Here is a 17742-nt window from a genome sequence, read left to right as displayed (position 1 = left end):
ATTGCTTCTTTCACAGATGAGGAAGTGGCGCCTTTGAACATGATCAAGAGCGCCCCTGTGGGTCCGGTCGCTGGGGGTATTATGGGATGCATCATGGTGCTGGTGCTGGCGGTGTACGCCTACAGACACCAGATCCACAGACGTTCACACCAGCACATGTCCCCACTGGCTGCACAGGGTGAGTAAAAGGTCAACTAAAAGTAACATTTTGTTGAAAGGAGTGTATTTGCAGTTAATCTGAGTAGGAAAGTAAAATGATCAACCAATGGAATACAAATCAAGAATATCTCCATCAAATTATAATTGTAGCAAATGTAATTATCTTATTAAAGGGGTCAAATTAATCTTCCCATTGGCAGATCGTTTTACTAACTTGTTCAGTTGCAGAGCAAATCCACTTATTTCAAGAGATATTTCCCAATTCTAAGATCTACTGTCAAAGTGGGATTAGATTTCTGTGTTTGAGATTTTGTCTCATTCCTCTCTATAAAAAAAGAAAGGCACCTGGACAAGCCAAACAAGAGTTACAATGCTTCATGAAAGTATTAATACTCTTTAAAGTTTAAATATTTATATATTATATTAGGATTTTATGTGGTTGACCAAAACACAGTAGTTTACAAATGTTAAATGGGAAATAGAAATAATTTTTTGATTTTAGTTATTGGTTTCAAATGAAAAGTTATTGTTTTTTTCCCCCTTTCATTTTAATTCCAAGAGCCACTTTTACCATTTGACTTTCTACAAATCTAAAGAAAAGCTCATGTTTTAAGATTTTTATTTAAGAAAACAACAACTTTGATTTCAACTAGATAATATGCAATTCCTTTTTTTTTTTTCAACAATCCCATCAACATTGTTTTAGTGTTATTAGTTAGGAATACAAAAGCAGAATGTAAAAAAACAAAGCAGGTTGCTTCCATGATATGAAATGTGAGAGTTAATCAAAAAAGATTTGCCCTAAAACCAAATCTTATCTTTTTTATTATATTAATTGTAAACATTTGTTAATATACATACAACTTTATTCAGTGTGAAGATATTAAACTTTAGATTTAAAATAAAGGGTTTCATTTTAACAGCTGCTTCTTTAGGTGTCTCTTCTTCTGCAGTCTGTTTTTTTTTTTTTACTTATGCTCCTTAAAATCCTCCATACCAAAAAATTGTTGAATATTAAGCTACTTTCAAACAGGTGCTCCCACTTCCCAATCAGTCAGTCAGTCAGGTACGTTTCATCAGCAGCTCCAACCTGCTACTTGATCACTTATTTATATTCAAGCCAGCATGTAAGCAGTTCACTTTTCACCTATTCTTTTCTTTTTCCTCTGGATTTGTTGGAATAAATTAGTTTCATAATACATCAAGTGAATAAAAAAAAATGTTTGAATCTGAATTCCCGATGGGTAGACATATTCTAGCACTTTCTGTGGTGCTTGTCATTATTATTTTGAGGGCATGTCACTGTCTTTTTAAAACGTTAAACAGCTAAAACCTTTAAAAAGCTGTAAAATGCTTTGATTGCTTTCAGAAGTTCAGAAAGGCCAAATTGTTGAAAAAGCTGGAGTTAAAGTAAAGAATTCAAATGATAAGAGTTGGAGTTTGAAGTTGCAGCATTTGGGTGCATGTTTCCTTCTGCAGTTAATATAACATATAATGAGGTCCCATCTATTCTTTGCTTAGGGCGTCTCCAGCAGTGATCTATCAAGTGCTAATATGACCGAAGTTATGAAAGCATTAGTTTTACATTTCCCTTCTTCTTTAACAGATGATCCATCAGATGATCCACTTTGACACTACAAAAACTTATCCAGAAATAAATGTCTTAAAATAAATATTTGTACCTTTATAACAAGAAAATTAATAAGGCTTAATAAGGTAATAGATTTTCTTATTGTAAACATTTTATTCCATTTGCATATTGTCTTACAGCCAAATTCAAAAGAAAATACACTTCCTTTAAGACAATTTGACTTATACAGATTTATATTTTTGCATTTATCAACATCATGATGCAGTTTTGTCCTTATTTTTTTGTTATTTTTCTCTCCTTTTCCTGCAGAAATGTCTGTGAGGATGTCTAACCTTGATAACGAACGGGACGAGAGGGATGAAGACAGTCATGAGGACAGAGGAATCAGTAAGTGCTCCCGCCTGCTGTTTAGGAAGGTTTCTTTGGAGTTCTTCACTCACCTGTTTGCTCTCTTAACTTCCAGTCAGCAACACCAGATTCATAGCTGCAGTCATTGAAAGACACACTCACAGTCCTGAGAGGAGGCGGAGGTACTGGGGGCGGTCAGGGACAGAGAGCGACCACGGTAAGGCTTCACGTACACATACACTCGCGTACAATATGTTTGACCTCTGTGTGGGTTTAGTTGATCACATCAAAGGGGGATAAAAACAACCTTAATATAAGGAATTTAAGTTATTTTATTCTCTTTATTCTCTTTTATTCCTTAAACCCAGTTTCCTTTAAATGAAACAACGTATTAAACATTTTTTTTTAAACTATCAAATCTTGGGTCTAACTTTGTGGAAGCGGTTAAATTCCTGACAGTTTAAAGACTGTATTCAGGGTATCCCCAAACTAAAACATACAGGGAACAATGATCCATCGTTTTTACTTCCTTTGTAGATTCATAATTCAACCAATTAATTTAATTTTAAATATTATTTTTATGCCACTATTAAGGCCTTTTTGAAACCATAGCGATTGGACGTAACATCAAGACAAGATACAAAAAGAAACTGAATACTTTCAAAACAAGCAGATATAAAATATGCAAACATGTGGCAAAACACCACAACTGCATATCGGCCTAAATAAACCATCCCCACTGTTAAACATGGAGGTAGCAGTATGATGCTGTGGTGAGGCTGCCTAGGTTGACCTTAGAATCAAAGTTATAACAAATGTTACGTTGCATTCAGGTCAAGCGTTCAAAGGTAGGTGCTTACAGAGTCTCTGTTTCCATTTCATCGAGATGCTTTGTAAACGAGAATGAGAAAAAAATGGTAGGGTTTGTTTGTTTATGCAGAACATTCATGGGAAGAATATGCGGCAAGATAGTATTAAAGAAAATAAAAGAAAGCTTGATTACAAGCTTAAGCTAATAATGATTACATACGTCAGTCACAGGCAACTTTAACCAAACAAGTTTTTATCTTGATGTAAAGCAGCTGGGGGGGGGTTTGCAGTTTTCCTGTAGTTTATTCTATGTTTGTGGAGCATAAGAAAAAAAAGCCACTTCTCCTTAACTGGTTCTGGATATGGAAAGTAGGTTTTAGGCAGAAGACGCGAGAGGTCTGGGTGTTTGGTAAACCTGCTCTCTGGATGCATTAAGCTTGTAACCCTCCCAACGAAAAAAAAAAAAAAAAAAATCAAAATTTAGAAAAGAAATGCATATGAAATGTATTTAAGGTTTATTTTTGAAGAATTGTTGAACGCGTTTGATCTTATTATAAATACAGTGTTTATTTACTAAACATGTTAACATCAACCATGCAATGTGGAAACGTTCGTGCTTTTAAAGCTTTTTCAGGGAACTACAGAAACTGTGAGACAGTGTACAAAAAAAGCTTCCTATACATGCGTTTCACATCTTCAATGGTTCCTATCACATCTTCCTCTCACTCCCGGCTCCCTGGCATCAACTGAGCTCTCCTTTTATTCTTTACATTAATCACAAACCTGAACCCAGATTGCCTCCCAGCTACAGCCTGAGCTGACTGGCTCATGGTCTCTTTTTCAGGTTTTTCTAAGTCTGACACTTGCTGTGGACGAACACTTTCACCCACTCAGGCTCTCTGCCTCCCACATATGTGGCATCATTCCACTTCCTGGCAACAAGGATCTCTGGTACTTGTTGCATAACGGATGTTTGACGAAGAACAAGGGTGAACATGAAGAGAAGAGAGTGGGCTAAAATGAAACAGAATCAGAGAGTGTAATCTTTTTCGCTGAATGTAGCGCCACAGATTGGGAAACAACAAACGGGTTAGAACAGTTTCTGGTTGTTCTCTTTGTGCTTTTTCTGCATGCAGCCCACTCCACACCTTTTAGCACCATTGGTAAAACAGCTTAAAGTAAAGCTTTTATTTCAGCAGCATTATCTAACATCAATTTGGAAAAAGTCAAACCTAAACTGGATTACTGGAGCCACAGGTGTCCAAGCCTTCACGTTCTCTGTAAAATAAATGTAACTGTCAACTGTAAGCAGTTTCTGCCATACATAATAATGCTGTTAGTATACTAATTTCAGCTTATTTATATAGCACCAATTCAAAACATGTCAACTCAAGGCACTTTACTGAGACAATTTAACGAGATCAGACTATTTAAACGAGAAAAAAAAAGCAGATCTAACAAATATTGTAGAATAAGAGAAAAGGAGAAATGAATAAGAGAAAAGAGAATGATGAAAAGCTGCCCCTATATCTTCCTTTTAGGATAATTATCATACATGATGTGTGATGTGCTGAAACTGGTCTTGAGTGACAACATTCTGGTCTGTGAAGTTTTGATTGTGATTACATTTGATTCCTGATTAATGCTACATCACCATTGGGACTGTTGATTGTTGATCCATGATCCTATGATGTTGAAAGAAACGGCGCTTAAAGTTTTCTTCTATGATTAATATCCTGGTCATGAGCAGACATTAATGGGTTTGTTTGAAGGTGACTTTGAAAACGTCACCTTTTCAGGGGGAATTGTCAAGATATTTATCATTGATGATGTGTGAGTTTATTATACCTTGGTATTGGCTGCCTATTGCATGTCAGAGCTGATGTTTTAATCTAATTAGGACAGTTCCTCTGTCTGGATATACATCTATAAAATGCCATTTTAACTGTTAATCAGGGCCACTTCCTCAGAGGTGAGCAGCTGCCATTCTGTGAACTCTAAGCAATTTCTCTGATCTGAGTAAGATTACAATTTCTCTCAGAATCTGTTGTCATGTCTCCTGGTTATTTAATACATATAAGTCATACAGTGTTATTTAAAGAGTTTGTCCTGAGTGATCTCTTTTCAGGGAAAAGAACTGGACAGATGATGCACACATCTATCTTTGATACTCCAGCAGTTTAAGCCTATAGCAGCATAACTATAATATTTATCAAAAAGGAAAGTTTTAAGCCCAGCCTTAAAATCAGACAGGGTGACTTCCTCACTGACTCTTTCACAGGAGAGGAGTCTGATAACTATGTAAAAGAACTGCCTCACGTTCTACTTTTAGAATTTCTAGGATCCATTAGTAATCCTTATGTTCCTCTGTTAGGAACATAATGAATAATAAGATCTGCAATATCAGATGGGGCTTGGTTATTTAGGGCTTTATATGTGAGGAGGATTTTAAATTCTATTTTGAATTTAACCAGAAGCCAATGAAGAGCAGCTAAGATAGGAGAGATATGTTCTCTCTTTTTTAATTTTCATAAGAACTCTGGCTGCAGCAATTTGCATCAGCTGAAGGCTTTTATAACTACAGTTTGTGAACTTTCTGATGGCAACAAATTACAGTAGTCCAGCCTTGAAGTTACAATTTTCTGCAGTATACTGGAGACGAAAAAAGAAAATTTTAATTTTTTCTTTTGTATTTTATATTTTTTTAACAATTTGTATTTTATGTTTTCGAAATTGAGAATTTTAGAATATAAATTAGGTAATCTCTTAATGTCTAATGGACACAGTTTGCAGTTCCTGCTTGATCTTTTCCTTTCATTCCATTCACCCCTTCTTATCCTCTCTGGTTAGATTTTCTCACCTCTCCTTTTCATTCGCTTCACATGTATTTAGTCTCCTCCTTTGACAGATGTCTGTAATTGAGCATCAAAGCCTAGCAAAGCTGTAGAGGATCAAGGAGAAAGAAATCTCCCATTCTGACTCCTGTTAGGGATTTTTTGGATGCCTCAAACTTCCCAATGGTCTCAGCCCACATATGTCCGATTTTTCTGGATTTAGAAATCTTTTTGTGTTGGAGACTTAGATAAAAATTTAACATTTGTCAAAATAAATAATTGTAATGTTTTTGTCATTAGGATGATTGTATACAGTTTAAATGCGCTGTGTGTGACTCTTTGTTTTCAGGATACAGCACCATGAGTCCGCAGGAGGACAGCGAGAATCCGCCCGGGAACAACGACCCGCTCTCAGCGGGTGTTGACGTCGGTAACCACGACGATGACATGGACTTGGACACGCCCCCTCAGACAGCAGCACTGCTGAGCCACAAGTTCCACCCATACCGACACGTGCACACCCACCACCACCCGCTGCACGCGCAGACGCACCACCTGCAGGCCGCCGTGACGGTACACAGCGTGGACGCAGAGTGCTGATGCTCGGCGGGACTCAGCGAGATTTTGGCAAAGACTATTTTTGTACAACGTTAGATTAATGAGACGATCCACACTGTGTACTTGGAGGTTCAGATGACTTGAGGAGGACTAACACAGCTGGACCGAGGCCTTCAAAGCTCCTCGGATTCACAATGCGCCAACATGCCAGCATATTTCCTCTCATCCACCCTCCTTTTTATTTCTAATTCAACCTCCTTTTCAGTTTTGCAGTCTCACGCACATCTGTGGGCAGACCTGGGCCAGTACATTCTAGTTTTCCCTTTGAAGGATTCAGAACTCAATTTAAATGAGAGCACAATAAAAAAAAACGGAGCCTAAAAACTGAACAAAAACAAAAAAAACGTTGTTTTTCAAGGCTGATGGAATGAATGGAAGACTGAATTAACCATTTAGATGGGGTATTCACTGCAAATCCAGCCCCTCATGGGAAGCGCCCCGGCCAAGAGGTTCTGTAAGGAAACGGAGGGCTCTTTGGATTTGTAAACCAGTGCCGCATTTCCTCAAAACAGAAAAATATCTAATTTTCCTCCCTAACAAGGGACTGCATCTAGTTGGACTCAAACATAGCTTTTAACTTGTAGTCTCTGAGATAATCTCTGCAGAGTTGGTTTATCTAGAAGTGGCAGCCTTTCTCTAAAGAAGCAGCGGTTGGTCTCATCCAGCATGCTGCAGGAGGATACTGGAACCCTTTTATGAATGTTTGTGAATAATAACATAGGAAAAACAACACTTTCATGTTTCACTTAAACACAGAAAAAAACTACAATATTATTTTCTACTATTTATTAAAGAGGTAGATCTTCAAAATGGTTTAAAAAGCAATGGGTAAGTAAGAGATCTTGCAAAAAGCTTGTCTGATTCAAGGCTTATTGTTTTGTTTTTGTTCTTCTCTATCTAAAAATATTATTGCCTCTTCAATTTTCTGCAATGTATGATATAAATAATGCAACAAAATGAGTTTTAGGTCTTATTTCAATGTGGTGGGATTATGAGGCTGTCCAGGGAATGAAATCAGTTCAAGATGGGGTTTTTTTTGCCTTATGAAACCTCTTCAATTCGAGATGAAAAATTTGAACTATTTCCGAAACAGAACAAGGATGAGATCTTTTATCGTTACAATAAATAATGAAAAAAAAAATTACATTAAGGTTTAAGTGCAGATGCTGAGAGAAATTTGTGAGATTAAAATAATTATAAAAAGTGAAGACAATGAGCCTTAAGTCACATCTTTTTTAAGAGCTCTGATTTATGACATGTAGCACGTCTCTTAGTTCTCAGAGATTAGTGTTTTCTTTAGATGAAGATTTTTGTTTTACCAAGGTGGAAAATTATTCTGCACAAGGGAGACTGATGATTTTTTGCTTGGGTTAACTTTTGGGAGATGGAGGAGTAATAACTGAAGCAAGCACCAGCAAAAAGAAACATTCCTGGGTTGAATCACCTTCTGTCGCGATGAGAACCGAGGATCCTTAAAGGGGTCCTTGCAAAGACGGACCATTTTCTGTCCTGGGTAGGAAAACAGGACGGGACGTTGCTTTACTAAACCTTTTTGCCTTCGAGGCAAAGCTGATGATGCGTAGGAAGTTTGGATATTGTGCAACAGCATCCATGGTGACAGACTTCCTGTCTGAGAGGAGGGAAAGAGGTTTACACCCGTCTGTCATCTCCTCTGGGATTAACCACTTTAAATTGATCTTCTATACCTGTGTGTGTATTAAGGATGAGAGTGTGCGATGAATGTCTGATCCTCCACCTGAAACACTTTCCTTGAAAACATTATTTTTTTAAAATTGTGTTAGAAAATTATAGGTGAAGCTATTATGTTTGGAAAAATGAGTCGCTTCTTGACCTGATCAGGGCTCTGAGGGGTTTTTTGATCGTTCAGCTGATCAAATGGCGTCTTTGTGGCCTTTTTACGAGAGCCAAGACATCTATCGTTCTGCAGAGATTCATTCTAAGGTGTAAATACAGAGTCATACGTTAAATGTCCTGCACACTCATTTTAAAAACAAAGGTTGATATTCAGATATTAAATTGTCTGTTCATGGTGTCTCTCTATATTTCTGATGCCTTGAATGTTTTTGTTTTGTTTTTTTACTTTATTTTTTAAGGCTTTTTCTTTAGGTCCATATTGGATGGAAGTCAGTACTTGGAAATTTTAATACACGGTTTATGTTTCAGAGAATTGTAGTTTTTAAAGGTTTATTATTGTGTCTTTGAAAACTATGTTTTAAAAAGGAACTCTTTTCATTTTAATTAGATTTGACCACACCCAATGTGTCTACTTTAAGATATCATCATGCAGACATTTGAATTAGTTGCATACTTTTTATTTCTATGGAAACAAAAAAAAATTATCTCCAGAAGTGTTCAATGTTTCATTCTAGTGGAGCAGATATAAAAGTTGTTTTTCTTCTTCTTTAAACTAAATCCTTCATTGTTTTGTTGCAGCAGAGCTTTGAAGCAGTATTTTGCAGCTCTTTAAAAAATAAGTATATAGGTGTTTATACAGAACACTGATTTACAAGTTATTGACTGAAGGAATATGTGTACGTCCCCCATCCCCTCCCCCAATGTATCGTATAAAGTTATCAACTGAGATTAATTGCAATGTGAATGTGATAAAGAACATTTTTCACTTAAACTGTCTTTTTGTGATTCCTAACAGAGTACCGGTATATAGAACATGCAACGTAGAGGTAGACAGGATTATTATATTCTAATTGGAAAACAAAAACAGCCTGTATACATGTAGGCCAAGGGTTGCATTGATTTGTGCTTGGTTTTTTTTTGGGGTTTTTTTTGCATGGGCTCCTTCTGGATACTGCAGCCTCCTAATGGTCCAAAATCATCCTAGTTTAGTCTAGTTCTAAATCAAAACTACTAGAAATGAACATGCTAGATTCGAGGTTAAGAGGTTTCCCTGGTAATAAAAGTAGAAAATGCTTTAGTGCATCAAGGCGGTGCTGGAGGACGAATCAGGAGGGGGAGATTTAGAGCATCTACGTACGCATATTGAACGAAAACACTCGAGTAATGAGATTTTTCTTTTCACCTGGACAGCCACAGAAGGACGCAAATGGCTTTGTAATGCCCTGACCCCCCGAACTTACTCTGTAACCCATATTAATCACTCAAAAACTGAAGCTCATACTAAAACTAATACGACGAACTTTCCTGCTCCTTTAAGAGTAAGCTCTCTCAGTAAACTGTTTATCTTGCTTGTTTACTTTGAGCTCATTAATGAGCACAGAGTTTAAAACATTCAGGCATGTTCAGCCAAACTTTAACTTCTGAGTTTGGCTTACTGTAAATGTATTTCTGAGACAAAACCTAAATACAGGCAGTCACATACTATGAAATATTTTAATAATTGTTTTTCGAACTGTGGTGTATTTTAAAAAAAAGATTGGTTTAAGTATACACAAAATTTAAGTTGTTCACAATTTTATCCTGAACACACCCTCTTAACAGTGACACGGTGGTGGAGGCCTCATTTTGTGGGGACACCTTTTCAGCAGAGATGAGGAGCTGATCAGGGCCACTGAGATGAATTTATGTTAAAGGTGGTTGAACCTGTCAGCAGGAAGTCCAACTCTTAGATGTTTCACCTCTACAAAACACCTGATGAAAGGAATAGCTTGTTACCAGATGTATGCTGAGCTGAATGACTGTGAATGAAGGTTTTCCTCGTTTGATGTATCTGGGGTCTCTGGTACTAAAGCTAAGAACATTTTTTGGAGGCAGCAGAATGGAGAAGACATTCACCTTCCAGCAGGACATAACCATAAACATGTGACTGAAAGTACAGCAAAGCATATTCATGTTTTTGGATGGTCCAGTCAATGTCAAAATCCATCTCCTAATTCACTTACAGCATATTTCTCTTATATAGTGACAAATCAGATTTTAAGATGCCAAATTATGTATTAAACCTGTAAGGAAAAAAAGTCCAGAAAAAACATTTTTATATTTTTTCCCCAGCATTTTATTGTCATTACACTGTCACAAGTACAGAGCGATGAAATAGACTCTGGATTAAACCCATCCACCTGAGGAGCAGTGTGTTTCCATTGTGTGGCACCCAGGGGGCAGTGTGGGGTTAAGGGTCTTTTGCTCAGCGACCCAGCGTGGCAGTCTGGGAGTGGGGCTGGAACTATAGACCTCTGGATTCCGAGCGCAATACCCTAACCACTAGGCCACTCCCCACTCATAATATAATAAAGCGACATACACCAAGCCACAAAATGGCCCCTAAACACTATCACTACACACTAACCTTCCGTTTGCACTTTCCTGTGAGGGTTAGGGCCGTCCCAAAGCATGTAGTGGATCAACACCTGCATTTACGTTGATGTTCCACTTCTTGCTGCATCTTTGTCACATTGACAGAGAATCACTTGTCAGGAAGAAGAGAAAGACATTCATTCCAAAAGAGAAGGTCTTCCTTGAAATAGAAAAGAAAGTGAGACTAAATGTTTGCATATAAGGCCAGGGAACAGCTTTTGATGTGTTTGTTTGGAAGATAATGGAGCCGATGCATTTTTGGAATCAAACGGCCTATTTGAAGAAAGGGAGAGTGGGGATGGCTGCAACACTTTCTCATTGGTTTATGGTTTTATGATGACAATATTTGAAAAAGTAATAACATACACATCCATACAGCCAATATGTTGAACCTTAATATGAGGAACATTTGAAAAGGAGTTTTTTATTTTGCAAAATATCTCCATGGGGACAGTTGTAACCTGTGTCATAGAGCTAAAACAATGTATATGGGACATCTCTGTGTTGCCAGAGCACCACTTGAGGAGGGAAGAGGGAGTCCCATTCTCATTTATACCCAGCACTTTTAATCAATGCGCCCTCCACAGCTGCGAGTTTGACTTTACTGGGAATGAAACATGATAGTGAAGGGGTAGTGCATGGTTTGCCACTGGGTCCAAGCAATCATTCTACTTGGTCCTTTTTGTGCCTGAAAAGACTTTTTGCACAGGGTGTGTTCAGTAGACAGAAACATTGTTGTAGACATTGCCATCAGCTAGTAGTTCTTGGTTGTGGGTTTTTTTTATAGCAACACTGGTTTGTTTTTGTTTTTTGGACAGTATGCTGACAGGAAAGGGGGGAAGACAGAGAGGAAGAGACATGTGGCAAAGGACTCCATACATGCCTCATCAGCTGGTAGTTCTTATACACTAAGCAGCTTCTGCAGCTGTAGCTCCTGCCTTAGTTAAAATAATAATAAAAAAAAAAAACATGTCCAAAAAAGAATTCTAAGTGCAACTCTTGCATGATTTTCTACCTTTGGTCATATACCATTGTTAAGATAGATGCTAAATATGCTGAAGTTTTCTTAGGAATACACAAATAAACAATATAATAAGCCAACAGGCTTAATATATAGGTGCCATGATTCAACTGGAAAGCCTTTTGATGTAACCAGAGCGAGCTATTGGCATATAAATACATCATAGTTGCAGCTATTTTTCCCAAAATATGTCAAGCGTTTCAGTCTCTAGATGTGAAAAGCTGCTTGAGATGGATTCTTACTGAATTAGACATAATTGTAATAAAAGTTTTAGATTAAACTGAAACAAGTGAGACTGCAAGCATTCAGATACCTGCAAGACTTAAAAGTTCTCTATCTAAAAAGATCTAAAAATTGTTTTCTGTCATTTTCATAATTCTTTATATGGATCTATCACGTGAAGTCCTGATAAAATGCAATAGTTTAGCTTAGCAGGTTTAAATACATTTGAGAGCAATGATGGGTTTTCTAGACAGTGCAAAAGTAGCTGTGATCACAAATATGGTGAAGACAATATTAAAACCCTCAGGTTTAAGTTCTGAAGTACAAAAGTTTACATCTTTACAAATTGTTAAATATTTTACTTCAGGCAATTTTAACATCACCTTATGAGAATGTTTCTCTGTACATCACCCGCAAATATTTCGTGAGGCAGGGAAAAAATCTGCTGAATGTTTTGTTTTCCTTCTTTTTGTCTGTATGTCTCCATTTCTGTCATTCCTGGCCAATGTTCACATTTCCTAACGGAGTGGAACTCTGAAGCCTTTCCAGCCTGTATTTTTCTCTCTGGTTCATGCGGGGACATTCAGGACACCTACACTCCAAAGAGCTGCTCTTCAGAGGCATGCTGGCCCTATTTGGAGAGTAGTGCTTTATGAGATGTGCATTTTTATTTATTTTTTTGTTCTTTACTGAGCCGGCAGAGCTTTCCAGTTAGGTTGTCAATGGTTTTCTCTCTTCATTTGCATAAATAGGGATCAGCCAGTTTACACCCAGTTGGAAGTCTAGTTATAATGAAATAGACATGTTTTGCAAAAGAAAAAAATAATGCAGCTACAATTAAATATGATTTACTGGCAAAATGTTAGGGCTTTTTAGGTGTTTTCATTAGTTAAACAAGAACAGTTTAAATCGTTGAACAAATTACTTACACAAGGCTTTTCCCAAGAGGTCAACCAATACAGGTTTTTTAAAGACCAAAACTGATTTTTTTGACATCAGTCTAATTTATCCCCATATGTGCTGCGATTTTGCTTTTCACAACTGATTTCATTATGTTTTTCTTTTGTTTTTCCACTCGCATAATAAAAATGACACAAAGATAACATATGTCACATAAGTCTCAATTTAAACAACAAAACACACACACACACACACACACACATATTTTTTTTAAGGCGTTATTCTCACGTAATCTCAATGCATTGTATCAGTTGATACAGAAAGGCACAAAGACAGAAAGGCTAATATTGACCTAAAGTGTTGGCTGGTGAGTGGATGAGTTTATCAGTGCATCTCTACTTTTAAACAAAGTAAACACTATTTTCAGTTACTTCCGCTAACTCATTATTATTAAAACACGAAATAGAGTCCTTCTGGAGACAGAACTGGTTCAGCCAATAAAATGCTCTATTGGTTGCATCAGGAAGAAGAACACCTTACAAACCTGAACTGTTGGTGAAATTTTATTACTTATTAGAAATATTGTCAAGCTTTTATAAAATGTCCAGAGAAGGAATAGGAAGCAGAAATAAAACAAAGGCCCTAAACGGACATGCCCGAAGACAAAGATATGTTGCTGCCGCAAAATTCCTGCAGAGGTAGAAGGTTCAAACCCTTAACATAACGCAGAAGACTTGCTGCAAGTCTTGGTGGCAGCAGCCACTACAGTTTTAATTTTTAATGAGATTCACTTATCAAACTACAAAGCGCTCCTTGCCTGGACTTCAAGACTCAAAACATTTCCTGAACCCAAAAACATAAGAAAATAATACTGAAATTTTTGATTGATGGTCATAGACAAGCTATCTCTTCAGATACAGTTGTTTCAGTATAATCCTATGCCGTCTGTGAGGATATTGAATTTTGGGATTCATTTGACCTTCAAATGGGTCCATAAGTGTCCCATAAAGTCTTATGGTGGCAATCAGAGTCACCTGACATAAGATCTGTGGCTGCAGCTCCTTTTTCAGCGCAGAAAACATTTCAATATTGATTCAGCTGAGCAGGTTTGACAGCAATGACAGCTAGTTTGCACATGATTTTACTACTATTTGTCTACAAACCTAATTTGAAACATTTAAGGTAAAAATGCATTGATTTAATAAAATTACTCTATTATTTAATCATTTCAACTGTTCAAATAATTTTTGTTTATATTGCACAAGTATACAACATTTCATCTCAATGTACTTTACAGACGCACTTTAATCAATAAAGATTTGTGTGATGGTTTTCAAAGGATAAAAACAGATTTTAAATGACCTTACCTCCCTCTAGATGAGCAGGGTTTAAGAAGGCAGGGGCACTGATTCAGGAATACTTGCTATGTTAGAGAAGGTAATTGCAGACTAGATCTATATTTGGCGCTATCTAGGAAACAAACATAGCTAAGATGACAGGCATTGAGAGAGAGGATTAAATAGACCACATGTGGCTTGTCAGAGTCAAAGTTTAGGCAACAGCTAAGTCTGGGAGAGAAACAGGTCTAAAAACTGAAAGGCAATTATCTCCCATTGTCAAAAATCAAGCAGAGCAAACAGGATGCAGCATGTCTGTTCTAAGAGAAAGTAACACCCCTCTCTCTGCTTATCTCTTTCTCACTCTGGGTAAACATCCTCATCTAGTCTGTTGCTTTGTGACTCCTGACCTCTGCTTTGAGAAATGAGCCATTTTGGCATGAAGTGGTCCTGTAGATGACATGCACTTCTCAAAAGCAATGTTTCCCTGCAATATGTTTGAAGCTGCTGGTCATGGGTCAAGCCATTTGAAAGGAAGGGAACGAATAGCGGTACTGCCTGGAAGTCACGCTCAGTTATTTATGAGGCCTTTCTGTACATGCTGCCAGGGAATCTGAGAAACAAGCACAGATGGAGAGGCAACATGGTTCTGACAGTATGCAACACGGTGTCGCCTTTTGGTTTGGGGCAATGAAGTTGTGTAAAAGAAGGATTTAGGCTCTAATTAGGCTGGTTTGGAAACAACTTAGACGAAAGTACAACTATTAGAGGTAAAAATTATCTTAATAATACCAAAAAACATATTATGGTGTTTAAAAAAATACTGACTTTTCTTGATTGGATTTTTTTTAATTGACAGCATAATAAAAGCTTTATTCTTGTAAAACCTACAGAGACATCATTATCTAAGGGGCTGTGTGAAGCGTTTACAAGTAGTCAATATGTTACCTGTAACAGACACCAGTCAGAGTGAGCTGACTTGGAAGGTACTTGGGGAATCAAGCTAACAGCTACAGTGGCTTGCAAAAGTACTCTTTTTTTTTTTTCTCCCGTTGGCACTTTATACAAGCTTCATTTGGCTTTACTTCAGTTATATGAGAAAGATTGATGAGAAGTAACATTCTAGCTCAATATATCCTCTTCTAAATCTTGAACATGGTAATCTAAGCATTTATGAGACAGTTGGCAGGCATACACTGAGCAAGTTTTTACCCTTTTTGGGCCAATTCTTCAATCTTGTGAAAATGTTTGAATAAGTGCTCTTAAATAAGCACATTCTCAGAAAAAAAAGTTTTTACATATCAACAAAATATAACTAGTAGCTTCTCCATTATTAAACTGGTACATTATTTTTTTTCGTTAGTGAGATAACATTGGACCATGCAAAACACAGATTTGCCTTCAGAAAGCCTCATAAGGGCAAAATGTATGTACAAAAAGTATACCTGTACATGAAATCATGCTAGTACAACGATTGACAATATTATACAGTGTATGCGAGCATTAATGAGCACCTTTGGATTTGTGAAGTTTATGAAATGGCAGAGCCAGCAGAAAAAGGAAAAAAAAACTTTGACCAAGGAGGAAATGAAGAATAAAAAGTAAAACTGATCAGGAACAGAGCTGTAACAAGGCCTCTAATAAGCCGTTTACTCTGTAGTGAGACCTCAAACAAAAACAAAGATGTAAAACTGATGCAGTCCAATGTTGTTTTTAGACTCCTAAGTACCATATTTGCTAACCTCTGTTAGTGTTAATATTGTTAATCTAGAGCGATTGATATTTATCGTGCCTCTCTGAGGCATGGGGAGCCTGAATCAGCTTATGAGAGCAAATAAAAAGTTGTTTGGAGAAGAACACTTAACTCTTCACTGACTTTTATAAATTTAATTTTCAGTGAAAAGGTTACAGTACACTACTTTACAATAAATATTGTGCATTACTACCCAGCTCTTTAGATATTTACTTTGGATATATTTTCTGCTGCTTTAAGGTCCAGGAAATGCTTGACGTAGGTAAGTTCTGCTTTAAAATAGAATGTGGACCTTTTCCACTGTACCTAATATTCTGTCTGTCTCTACGTTTTTTAGAACATGGACGGCAAGCTTACAACACCCCACAGGACGTTGAAGTAGAAAAAAATTCCCATGATATATTTATTCGGGTTATGGCCGATAACCGATATTTACCTATATTATGTATTGTATATTTCCCCATCTTTGGACATGAAAACCTGGCCACTGTGCTGACATTGCTTCTCTGCTTCAGTTAAACCCCCACAATCCTGAGCTGCATCATTACTGTCACATGATCGTACAACTAGCACAAGACCATCCCCTGCCCTGCCCCCCTAAACAAAAACAGTAACATGAAAATAAGTATTAGTTGCTAATATCTGACCAATTTTACCTCTTGAAGTGATATTGATATGCTCAAAAAGGCATTACTTAGTTTTCTAATGACACTGCCACCTAGTGCCAAATCACAGAACTGCAGCACTATTCTGCTCATGATAAGGCTTGTTTTACTTTTTTTTACATTACGTCTCCATTGGTGTCTGATTTGAGCTGCATGCCAGCCGCTTCTTGGTATCCACAAAATCTATCTTAAAGATAATGCTTCGATTGTTCGATTGAACCCATTTAACATTGGACGCCTTTTACATCAAATCTGCAGAATTAACTTCCAAACCAAAGTACATGTACAGGTTTATAGATGCATCCGTGCTGTACTCCCGAGGTGTCAATCTGCTCATCAAACAATGTTTTAGTTGTAAGGGGTCAAATAAAACGACAATTTTAAAGATATTTTTTTCATAAAAAAATAGATAACCAATATTGGCAGACACAGATATCAAATCCCACTTTTCAGAGCCTTTTCTTGACTACCTTGTCATCTTTCCAATACTTGCTCTCCAAATATGTTGATAGTTATTAGCCTAGTAAACTAGCCCCACCTGCCAGCGGATAAAATAATTTTTGCCTGCGAGTGGTCTAGCCTCGATCAATGCCCCAGGCCCTAGAACTGGTGGGCTAATCCCAACGTTTGGCCAGTTGTGTTTTGAATTTCTGGATGCAAAGCACGCAGGGTTTTGAGGGCATGACGACAAAGCTGTGCAACGCTGGAGAAAGCACAAGGAAGATGGCAACAACTATTGAACATTTCTCGTTTTACTCAGCTTTGGAATCAGTTTTGGAAGGGTTAGACTTGGGGTTTTCGTTGAAACGTGAGCAGGAAGAGGCTCTATGCTCATTCAGTTTTAAGAAGGACATTTTCCCCGTTTTACCAACAGGCTGTTTGTTTACACTCCCCCACAAGCTCCCACACTTACTATGTCAGTTCCGCTCATTGGTCAGAGCGTTGGCCAATAGGCACGGACATGTTTGAAAAACACTTGGTGGTTCTCATCAACATCTTCTGATGTCTCATTCATTGGGGCCAGACTAAATTACACATTCAATCTCACATAGTCACATCTCACATTAGTCTGGTTTATTAGCCTAGATCGTAGTGATAATCACAAGTTGCCTTTCAATATTACACCCAAGCCAGTAAAAGCTGTTGCTTGACTACTGTGTTTTTGTGCACAATCTGTCTGGTTGGTCACAAGTT

At 37.3% G+C, this 17742-nt stretch overlaps 1 protein-coding gene across 1 annotated transcript in view; it reads left to right on the top strand.

Moving 5' to 3' along the window:
* The window catches only part of cachd1 (cache domain containing 1), a 99124-nt gene extending 90128 nt beyond the window's left edge, over positions 1–8996 (top strand). The window contains exons 24-27 of the mRNA XM_015378669.1: positions 17–178; positions 2060–2137; positions 2214–2315; positions 6092–8996. Of these exons, the coding sequence (XP_015234155.1) occupies positions 17–178; positions 2060–2137; positions 2214–2315; positions 6092–6342 (593 nt within the window). The 3' untranslated portion in view covers positions 6343–8996. The remainder of the gene's footprint in view (positions 1–16; positions 179–2059; positions 2138–2213; positions 2316–6091) is intronic.
* Positions 8997–17742: the final 8746 nt, after the last annotated feature.

This window comes from Cyprinodon variegatus, unplaced genomic scaffold (assembly GCF_000732505.1).
Source record: "Cyprinodon variegatus isolate N-32 unplaced genomic scaffold, C_variegatus-1.0 Scaffold176, whole genome shotgun sequence".
NCBI classification, from domain to species: Eukaryota; Metazoa; Chordata; class Actinopteri; order Cyprinodontiformes; family Cyprinodontidae; genus Cyprinodon; species Cyprinodon variegatus.
The sequence above is the reverse complement of the archived record's forward strand: the minus strand, read 5'-3'. Positions and strand labels throughout refer to the sequence as shown.